This window comes from Capsicum annuum, chromosome 7 (assembly GCF_002878395.1).
Source record: "Capsicum annuum cultivar UCD-10X-F1 chromosome 7, UCD10Xv1.1, whole genome shotgun sequence".
Classification (NCBI taxonomy): Eukaryota; Viridiplantae; Streptophyta; class Magnoliopsida; order Solanales; family Solanaceae; genus Capsicum; species Capsicum annuum.
This window is the reverse complement of record NC_061117.1, coordinates 4,081,242-4,092,989: the sequence shown is the minus strand read 5'-3', so window position 1 is coordinate 4,092,989 and position 11,748 is coordinate 4,081,242. Positions and strand designations below refer to the sequence as shown.

The 11,748-nt window shown below is 36.1% G+C and overlaps 1 protein-coding gene across 1 annotated transcript; it reads left to right on the top strand.

Annotated features, from left to right (window-relative positions):
- The first annotated feature begins 204 nt into the window (after nucleotides 1–204).
- Nucleotides 205–4,057, top strand: LOC107877607 (receptor-like protein EIX2). Its single transcript, XM_016724296.2, has one exon. The coding sequence runs from the start codon at nucleotides 562–564 to the stop codon at nucleotides 3,640–3,642; it is 3,081 nt and encodes a 1,026-aa protein (XP_016579782.2). The 5' UTR covers nucleotides 205–561; the 3' UTR covers nucleotides 3,643–4,057.
- Nucleotides 4,058–11,748: the final 7,691 nt, after the last annotated feature.

Sequence of the window (11,748 nt, the reverse complement as noted above, 5' to 3'; positions counted from 1 at the left end):
AATTAATTTTTGAGGTAAGGATATCATCATCTTTCAATTTTCAATTATGGGACTTTTACAATAAGTATGATAGTCTTGTAAACGTTAAATACTCATCTTCTTTTTGAATTCAGGTACTTGTTTATGCTGCTAGTCAAAGTAGAAGAAAATTAGATGTTGGTAGATTGTAAATCTATCCTTTCTTTTTATTTTTTAATTTTTTTTATGTGGGGTCACTTGACTTTTGATGTCAAGTTGGTTGTATAATTTAAAAAGAAAAACTTTATAATTTGTTCCCAATGAGTCTGTCTAATATTGAGAAATAGACTCTCTACCGTCACCTCCTCGTATATTTCACTTGTGGGACTAAATTGGATATGTTGTTGTTTGTTGCTGAGTCTTTGTCTAATATATTGGTTGGGTTTGGAAAGAACTTAAAATCATGGGATAGTACATACAAATGACTTTAAAATTATATTGTCTAGGAAAATAGATGCTTGCAAGAGCCATGTTAGTTTAATAGGCTAAAAAAATTCAGAAGTAGAGAGAAATTAGGAAATTAGATGCTTTCTAGTAAGTACCATGGGCAAAAGGAAATATCCGAGATTAGCTGATTTCCTTGTTACTTGGTGTTTGCTGCTCCTAGAGACAGCTTTTGGATTAACTTCAAGAGAAGTTAACAAGACCCTTTGTATTGAAAAGGAGAGAGCTGCCCTTGTTGAGTTCAAAAGAGGCCTTAAGGACAGTTATGGTCGTTTATCAACATGGGGTTATGAAGAAGATAAAAAAGAATGCTGCAAATGGGAGGGTATTGAATGTGAAAGAAGAACAGGTCATGTAATTGTTCTTGACCTTCACGCTGAGGTTACTTGTCCAGGACGTGCTTGTTTTGCTCCAATATTGACAGGTAAACTTAGTGCTTCTCTACTTGAGTTGGAGTATTTGAATTTCTTGGACCTCAGTGTAAATGGATTTGAAAATAGTGAGATACCAAGATTCATAGGCTCTTTTAAGAGGCTACAGTACCTGAATCTCTCATCTTGCTTTTTTGCTGGTGAAATTCCAGCACAGTTTCAGAATCTAACTTCTTTGAAGATTCTTGATCTTGGAGATAATCATCTCATAGGAAAGGAATTTGTGTGGCTTTCTTATCTCTCCTCTCTAGAATTCTTGAATCTTGGTGGTAATGACTTCCAAGCAAGCAATTGGTTTCGTGAGATAATAACTAAGGTCCCTTCATTGAAAGAACTGGACATGAGTGGTTGTGGACTCTCTAAATTCGTTCCGTCTCCAGCTGATTTAGCCAATTCTTCTTTGATGTCGTCCCTTTCTGTCATTCGTTTATGTTGTAACGGTTTTTCTTCTTCAGCTGAATATAGTTGGTTATTCAATCTTAGCACAAGCCTAACTAGCATAGACCTCTCTACTAATCAGCTGGTCGGTCAAATCGATGATCGGTTTGGAAGCTTGATGTATCTTGAGCATCTTAATCTTGCTGATCAGTTTAATCTTAAAGGTGGGATCCCAAGTTCTATTGGGAATTTGACACGTTTGCGTTATTTGGACGTGTCTAACACTCAAACATACCAATGGCTTCCTGAGTTGTTTCTCAGGCTATCAGGCAGTATGAAATCACTTGAATTTTTGTGGTTGAACGACAACTCAATTTCTGGTTCATTGGTTAATGTCACAAGATTTTCATCCTTGAAGAAATTATACCTGCAGAAAAATGTGCTGAATGGTTTCTTCATGGAAAGGTCTGGACAAGTTTCGAACCTCGAGTATCTAGATTTGAGTGATAACCAAATGAGAGGGGCATTACCAAATTTAGCATTGTTTCCATCATTGAGAGAGTTGCGTCTTGGCTCTAATCAGTTTCGGGGAAGGATACCACAAGGTATTGGAAAACTTTCACAGCTTAGAATTTTGGACTTGTCGTCCAATAGATTAGAAGGATTACCACCGGAAAGTATGGGGCAACTTCAAAACCTGGAAAGTTTGTATGCCTCTTATAATGAGCTGAAGGGTACAATCACAGAGTCCCACTTTTCAAACCTCTCCAGTTTACTATACTTAGACCTATCCTTCAACTTGTTGGCTTTGAACGCGAGCTTTGATTGGATTCCTCCTTTTCAACTACAAGTTATAAGGCTTCCGTCTTGCAATTTGGGACCTTCTTTTCCTAAGTGGCTTCAAACTCAGAATAACTACACTCTTCTTGATATTTCTCTTGCAAATATATCAGACATGCTACCAAGTTGGTTCTCTGATCTTCCTCCCAATCTAAAGATTCTGAACCTTTCTAACAACCATATCGGTGGCAGAGTTTCTGAGTTCATAGTGAATAAACAAGATTACATGGTTATAGATTTAAGCTACAACAACTTTTCAGGACCGTTGCCACTAGTTCCTACAAATATACAAATCTTTTACCTACACAAAAATCAGTTCTCTGGATCCATTTCTTCCATTTGTAAAAGTACAACAGCAGCTGCCGCTTCTCTTGACTTGGCACACAACCAATTTTCAGGAGAACTTCCTGATTGTTGGATGAATATGAGTAATCTAGCTGTTCTTAATCTAGCCTATAACAATTTCTATGGGAAAGTTCCAACGTCATTAGGATCCTTGACAAATTTGGAGGCTTTATACATTCGGCAGAACAGTTTTAGCGGGATGTTGCCTTCATTGTCACAATGTCAGCAGTTGCAAATCTTGGATCTTGAAGGGAATAAGCTGACAGGAAGAATCCCAGCATGGATAGGGACTGACCTACTAAAGTTGCGCATTCTAAGCCTACGATTCAACAAATTCTATGGCAGAATACCCTTGGTTATCTGTCAGCTTCAATTTCTTCAGATACTGGACCTTTCGGCAAATGGATTATCTGGGGAAATCCCACAATGCCTAAACAATTTAACCATACTGCATCAAGAAAATGGCACTGGTGAGTCAATGGAATTTCTAGTCCGCTATGACTATATTCCTGGATCTTACTTGTATATAGGCAATTTATTGATTCAGTGGAAACACCAGGAGTCCGAGTACAAGAATGCTTTACTATATCTGAAGACAATTGACCTTTCAAGTAATAAATTGGTTGGAAGTATCCCTAAAGTGATAGCTGAAATGAGGGGATTGCGATCTTTGAACCTCTCGAGAAATGATCTGAATGGAAGTGTCATCCAAGAAATAGGTCAAATGAAGATGTTAGAGTCTCTTGACATGTCAAGAAACAAGCTTTCTGGTATGATCCCTCAGGGCCTTGCTAACTTGACTTTTCTTAGTGTATTGGACTTGTCAAACAACCACTTATCAGGGAGAATTCCAACAAGCACTCAACTCCAGAGTTTCGATAGATCATCCTATAGTGGCAATGCTCAGCTCTGCGGTCCTCCTCTTCAAGAGTGTCCTGGATATGCTCCTCCTAGCCCCCCTATCGATCATGGTGATGATGATGATGAGGATGAGGAGGAGGAGGAGTTCCCATCTCTAGAGTTTTATATATCGATGGTGCTAGGTTTCTTCGTCGCATTTTGGGGATTCTTGGGTTGTTTAATTGTTAACCGTACTTGGAGGAAAGCCTACTTCACATTCTTGATGGACATGAAGAGTTGGTTAAGCTTCTGTTTTGCAAGACACAAGGGAAATCTAAGGAACTGAATAATGCAAAGCTTCTATGTAACTTTGTTTGCTATCAAGACTCGAGAGTTAACTAGTTTTCTTGATCCTTTTCCTCCTCTTTTTTTTCGGTTTCCCAAGGTTTCCCCCAGCCCGACTGACCAAGGACTAATCCTCCGCGGATCTGAGCTCCATTTAAGGGTTTGCCGCTGGCCAATTGGTTGCTGCATGCACAAGGCGGGAATCGAACCCCCGACACTTGCTTAAGCGACCTAGTGATGTTTTCCTCCTCTTGAAATTAATAACTGCACGGAACAGCAACATATCGAGGGTGATGTTTTCATCTTGTTGACTTGTGAAAGTAGAAAGTTTGTTGCCAATACAATCTTACCACAAACTAATGGATTATTTGACATTTCTAATTTTGATGGAAAGCAGAGACATTTACGATTATTTATTTACTTGCCATTTATGCTCTCTTGATACATTGTTATTCCACATATTAGATTAGTTCAGTAAAATTTAAACAAATTACTTTCATAACTACTCCATTTGTTCCATTTTTACGAGCAATACTGTAACAATTTGTAGAATTTTGTGAAAGCAATGTAAAAATTAAATTATTAATTATTGTGATCTATAAGGTTTTTATATAGTTTTGAATATGCCATATATTTCAAGAAATCTGAAAAATTTGTATTCAAATTTAAAATTAAGTACCTTTCATATCATAGTAAATACGGAAGTAGAAGTGTGGTGTGTGTGTGTGGGTGTGTGGGTTGGGGGAGCAAGTTTTGACCTACTAAAATTTTGACCCATTTTGCCCTTACCTGGTTTAGTAGTTTTTCAAAAGGAAAAAGACTCAAATATGCCACTGAACTATTAGAAATGACTCATTTATGTCATCCGTTAAAAGTTGGGCTCATTCATGCCATCGCCGTTACAAAACTGGCTCATCCATGCCATTACTTTTAACAGCTGGTTTTTAGAAAATAGCTTTGCCACAGGGCGGCATATTAGAGGTCCACATCTTTTAAATTTTTTTTTTAAAAAAAAATTTAAATCTCTTTTTATGCATTAAAAAGAATTCACCCAACTTTTTGATCCATTAAAAATTAGTTTGATCTATGCTTTTAAAATTTGAGATTATTTGTATATTGCCCCATATCAATATTTTTTTTTTCCTTTTCTGGCTTTCGTGTGTGAATCTGTTCATAATACGGATCAATAATATGATCATCTCCCTTTGAACTAAGTTTTACTTGATTAATTATTGTTAATGAGTTAATTTTGAGATTATTTGCGTATCGCCTCATATCATCCGAGTATTTATAGTTACCAGAGAAAATTGAAGAAAAGGTGTCTTTTAAGTCTTGAATGAAGGATTGGTGACATTGGCCAACTGATAGGGTCAAACATTATTAGGAAACTTGATTAAGTTAATTGTGGACTTGATTAATATTTTCAAAACCTTCTAATCTTTTCAAAAATACAAATCAACCCAACCCATACCCCTCTTCAATACAAATCAACCACTCTTTCCTCTCTCTCCAGCTTCTCTCAACTCTCTCCCAACCAACAGTTCTGCAAAATTTCTCCCTTTAACCCCCGACGACTTTTACCTCTGGCGAAAAATAGTTGGGCTTCGAGTTCCTCTCTTTTCTTCCTTCAACCCCCGACGACTTCTACCTCCGGCGATAAATAGTTGGGCTTCAAGTTTCCCTCTTCAATTCAATCAACCTGTCTCTCATCCCTTTCTCGATAGTTTCTCTCAACTCTCTCCCAACCAACTGTTCTGCAAATTTCTCATTTCAATCCTCGGCGACTTCAATATCCGACTACAAATAGTTGGGTTTCGAGTTTCTTTTCGACTTCAACCTTCAATCGACATGACAACCTTGCTCTCCGGCCACAACAGCTTCGAATTCTTCATCGTTCCTTTTATTCTTTCACAGGTAAAAATTTATGGTCTTTTTAGTTTTGAAGAAAACGAGGAACTTGAGCCAACTTCTCTTATAGTATTGGTTAATAATTTTAATATTTATTGCACTAATTTGAAATACGGTCTGAAATGACCTTTTTATTGTTTGTGTTTATAAAAACAAAACGATAATTTGGTTTGATTTGTTCTATTCTTGTTCTTGGTAAAAATAGTGAAATTGTTGTTTTTTGTTAAAAAAAATCGTGTTACTGTTTTTTGTTTCCTCCAACAGATTACCCATCTGGTACAACATATTAACCATCTGATGCAATAGATTCATCATATGATGCAACAGATCAACCATCTGATGCACCAGAAGAACCATCAGATTACAATTCTGATGCAACAGATTAATAATCTGATACAACAGCTTTACCATATGTTGCAACAGATTAAGCATCGAATAAAAAATCTGATGCAACTAATTAACCATCTGGTGTAATGGAAGAACCATCAGATTAATGATCTGATGCAACAGATGAACCTCCTGGTGGATAAAATCCCATCAACTCTTCCTACAGGAAATGTCCAAGACTTTATTTTTCCAACTGATCATTCATTTGCCGCGATAGACGACCCTATGTTGGAAGAAATCTAAATAATATTGACCGTTGATAACTGTTCCAACAGATCTCTCATGTGTTGCAACTATGTCTGACCTGTTGCATAGACCATTCGTCTTTTTCAATAGATGCGTGATATATTTTTTATTGTCGCAATAGATTACTCAGCCGTTGCTGTAGGTTAGTTAACTGCTCTGACAGATTACCCATATGTTGCAACAGATGTATGATCTGTTGCACAAACCATTTATCTTTCTCAACAGATGGGTGATATATTTTGTATTATCGCAACAGATTATTTAACTATTCCAACAAATCACTCATATGTTGCAACAGATGATGTCACAATAGTTGTGTGATCTATTGAACAAACCATTCATCTGTCTTAAAATATGAGTGATATGTTTTGTATTATTGCAACAGATTACTCGTCCGCTACAACAGTTTGGTTATATACTACAACAGATATACTACCTGGTACAATAGATCGGTGATCTGTTGCAACTGTTATTTTACTATTTTGCTTGTTTGATTTATTGTTATCCTTTTTTAACGACGCATTAATCAACAATAATATATTATTTTATGTTCCTGCTAATTTTAGATAATATGGTTCCCAAAAGAACAAAAATCAAATTAAGTCCAAGTAAAGGAACAAGTGAAGCAGCTAGGCTACATCCACCACTCTATGAGCTTGCTTTACAAACATTATCTCAATCGGGAGCAGAATATGATGAACATGGGGAGGAGGGATATTTCAAAAGAGATGATGCAGATGCTAATAGCCCTTCCACCGAAGAGTTGGTCAAAGCCTTCAGCATTAATCGTTATTCAGTGAGAATGCAGTGCAATAGTGTCGCAGATTTAACGGGTGATTTCGTGGTTAAATCAGTCATGGGAAAATCTTTCGACGCCTTCAGAAAAATACTTCAAGAATAAAAATTGGATGCTTATTTCAGGGATAGCTGCTTTGGGAAATATCTTGATTTACCGGAGGACAACAATGCTCGTTTCCAAATGAAAATGGTATATGAACTACTCAAGCATAGGTTTATGTATGAAAACAAAGATAAGATGAATGAGGTGTGGATAAATTACTGTGGCATGCCTGTTTGTTTTGGTTGGAAAGAGTTTGCCATAGTTACTGGACTAAAATGTTATCCTCCTTCTCAAGTTATACCTATTCTAACCCAAAAAAACACCCCGCACACCCCAAAAAGGCAAAGGCAAGTCACGTGATCGTGATGACTTGGTGTCCATTATTGGTCCAAGCTTCAAAAACAAAAATTTTATAGAAGCGTTGAAAGGTAAAAGACTTTCAAAGAATCACAAGTAGTCATTGTGCTTGGTTTGGTTTGTACATAATATTCTTTTGGCAAGAGACATTAACAACAACATAAGCCTCGGTTTTATAAAGCTCTCCGAGGATCTTGGTGCATTTAACAACTATCCTTGGGGGTATGAAAGCTTCAAAATGACTGTCAAATATTTGTTGACTCTGTTAGCGCCAAATATAGTCAACTTATATGGCTTCCTATAGGCTTTCATGGTAAATGTTTATTTCTTCTCATTCATTTTTTTGGCTCAATAATGCTTTTGATTTATTGGCGTTATTTTATAGGCTTTGGCGTTTGAAGTCATTCCTTATTTGAGACAACAAGTAAACTATCAGGAAGGAGTTTCCTGTCCAAGAATCTTGAGATAGTTGTCGGCCAAAACTGATAAAAGTGCAAAAATTTTTTATCTCTTCAACCCTCCGAAGGATGCAATAAGTATAATTATGATTAATTTTTCGTTTAATTAATGATTTCTTTTGAATGATCTAATCATCATTCTAATATATGTAATAATTTATGTTAGATTGTGCATCCATCGCTAGTTCCGATCAATCGAGAGTTGAAAATGCCATTTTTTCTTACTTTACGGTCTATTCAAACTTTATCAGAACCTAAGGTCATCGACAGAATAAAAATGGAATTGTTTGGAGCAACTACCATTACAAGAAAAACAATTTTGGAGGGTGGGCTTGTTGTTGTTGTTGATGGTCTTAGTGGTGATAGAGCTGTTGGTGGTGGTAGTGGTGCTGCTGTTGGTGCTAATGATGCTCCTCTTACAGTATTTAAAGCAAACCATTATGAGTATGATCATACTGGTTATACAGATTTTGCCTCTCCCAGCGAATGTTCTTCATACAAATGTCAAGACTGCGAGGCAAAACATGATGTAGTGATTAATGCTATTAATGCATTAACTGCTTCTGTAAAGGAATTGACATTTAAGAGGGGTCTTATTCCATCAAATAGGATTTTATTTCCATTCTCTCCATTAGAGATTAGGGCTAAGAGGAGAAGGAAAGTGATTTTCAGGGCATTATCAAGCATCTAAAAAATAAAATTGCAACTCCTCTGCCTGTGTGTTGCACTGAGCAATGTACAATGTCCAAAGAAGAGCAACACAAGCTGAAGAAGGTGAATATATTATATGTTTTCCAACTGACAAAACAAACAGACACATATCTGTTTCAACAGATGACACATCTACTGAAAATTATCAAACAAATATATACATCTGTTGCAACAGTTGACTAACCTTTTGCACCAGATACTTTATCTGTTGCAACATATGTCTCGTCTGTTTTATCAAATCAAACAGCTCTTTGTACTACTTTTATTTGTACCAACAGATGACCTATATGCTACAACAGATGAGTCATATATTGCAACGAATGGTTCATCCATTGGAAATTATCACACAGGGTCTTCCTCATGTAGAAATTTATCCCAACAGTTGATTCATTGTTGCAATAGAAATATAATCTATTTGGGATAATTTAAATCGGGAGAAAGACCTATTTGATTTACTAGAAGAGATAAGTTATCCTTTTCCGTTTTGTTGTATCTCTATGATTAGCATTGACCAATTCTGGCTTTCCAGATGACTGTAGAAGAAGCTACTGCTGAACAACATTGACAATATGCTACTCTTTTTATGAAAATATGGAGAACAGAAAGCGCAGAAACTGTACGTAAGCGACAATAAAGATCCACGACGAGCAAAGCCGAATTCCATAGCACCAGATGAAGAATAACTTTCCCATACGGAGTAGATCTTTATAGCTTGAGCTTGTCAAATCAAAGCAATCCTTGGTAGTGTACTTAAATTATTGTTGATGTATTTGTTGAGATCTGTACCCATAATAATTTTTTTATATTTCATTTATTCATTGACTTATTTCAGTTAATTTATGAAGGGTTCGATTTATTTTATTTTGTCTACGAATTTTATTTATTCCTTATATTTGAACTTATTAATTGAAAAGGAATACTAGATTCAAATATTGCAACAGATAATGTATATGTTACAACAGACGACACATCTATTGAAAAAATCGAACAGATTTAGACATATGTTGTAATAGATAGGTGATCTCTTAGAATTTATCAAACAGGTCTTTCCACTGTTGCAACAGATGGACTTTAGATAAAAACATCGAGATAATGCAACAGATGACCAACATATTGCAACAGATAAACTATATGTTAGAACAGGTAGGATAACTGTTACAACAGATGGAAAATCTGTTGCATTATAAAAACTCAACTTTCGTTGGACATAAAAAATTGTCACTACGTGTAAAAAGGTTAAAGTGAATTGAATTGAAATTAAAAAGGTGCAACCCATCGACGGTTTTCAGTTCAAACACCTAAAATAAGATAGACATCAAGTAGACAGTGTCCATTTTAAACACATAAAATAAAATAGGCATCAAATGTGTCAGTGTCAGTCTGGCACATTTCGCTGACTTGCCGTCACTTGGCCCCCAACGGTCACCCCCCCCTCATTGTATTATATATTCATCTCCCTCCTAAAAGTTAACCCTAAATTCCCAAATCTTCCTCTTCATCGTCATCTTCTTTTATCTATTCAAATTATTTCTTTCCTTTTTTCCAATTGAGCTTGACAATGTGGAGCGCATTTTTGACTGTTTTTTGTGATAAAGATTTTTGATATTGTAAGTGCGGTCATGAAGCTCTGTTAAAGAATTCTTGGACCCAACAAAATCCGGGTCGTAGGTTTTTTACTTGTAAGATTTCAAAGGTAATATTTTTTTATTTAATTAATTGATTAATTATTGACTTGTAATTATTTTGTAATTGTGTTCTTTTTTTTATAGAAATTGGGTGGATGCGATTACTTTGATTGGTATGAAGAACGACACCCTTCACAAGCAAATCGTGTAATCTGGGACTTGTTGAACAAAGTCAAGACTTCTGAAGAGAAACAAAATCGAGCAAGAAGATATTACATTGTTGCCGTTATTGCTACTGGTTTGGTGTTGTTGGGCACATGGATATTCAAGCCTAATTGCTGAAATTTTCATGGTGGTGTGTATATTTGCTACTGGTTTGGTGTTGTCGAGCACATAGATATTCAAGCGTAACTATTGAAAAATATCAAAAAGATTTAGGCATATGTTGTAAAATTTAGGTCATCTGTTAGAAATTATCAAACAGGTCTTCCCACTGTTTCAACAGATTAGACTTAGATTATTAGATTATTCATAGAAATAACATCGTCGTAATGCAAAAGATGACCAACCTATTACAACAAATAAACTATCTGCCAGAATGGATTAAAGATATTTTACAACAGATTTATAATCTAATCTATTGTATTATAAAAAACCCAACTTTCATCAGAAAAAATTATTTCCACCACATGCATATGTAATAAAGTGAAGGGTGACTTGAAATTAAAAATTTTTATTTCACAGGCTCTTCTATATACACAGGCTTCAAGCGTCCAGTTAGTACCCCATAAGCCCAGACCTCTTACAGGTTTGCCTCAACGTTGTCGCACAGAAAAGTCATTGGCTCGACCATTTCTGTGCCGGTCAGCAAATATTCGATGTGTGCAAGAGCGTGTGAGCCGATCGCTTTAACGGAATCATCTTTTGGAAGGATCATTCCCCTATTTTGACCATCAAAATCCCATGATTTCTTCATCAACACTTCCTTTGGCAAATGATTCACCAGTTTACTTTCCCTCAACAAGATGGGCAACAACACCATAATGGCTCCACGATGAGAAAAAGATCGAAATCATCGATAAGAGGTACGTTGAAGTCATAAACATTGATCTTTCCCTCCTTGAGTAGTATCTCAACAGCCCGATAATGCATGTCGTTCACGCTAATGACTGCAAGAATCCTTTTTGCCTCGGTCCAGCTCTTGCCGTGTGGATTTGGCCTGTCTCCTCTAACATATCTTTATGTTTCTTCTTCATCCAAGACCAGCATAGGTACTAGGAAATCAAATCTCACGCCAAGGGCTGATGCCTCTTTATTGAGTTGATCATACTTATCCTTGAGCTTCTAGCAGAAGTCGAGGTCCATTATCCTATCGATAACGTCATAAGCTTCCTGGTACGTTAATTGCCTTTTCCTCATGAGGCAGAGAATTATGTCAACATGCTCTGAGATAAGAAGTCAATTTTTAAATAGGTTAGTAATTGTAAAGATTTAACGGATGGTTCATCTATTGCATATGGTTATATGAATCAATAATCCAACGCAACTTATTTATGCAACAGATGGATAATAAG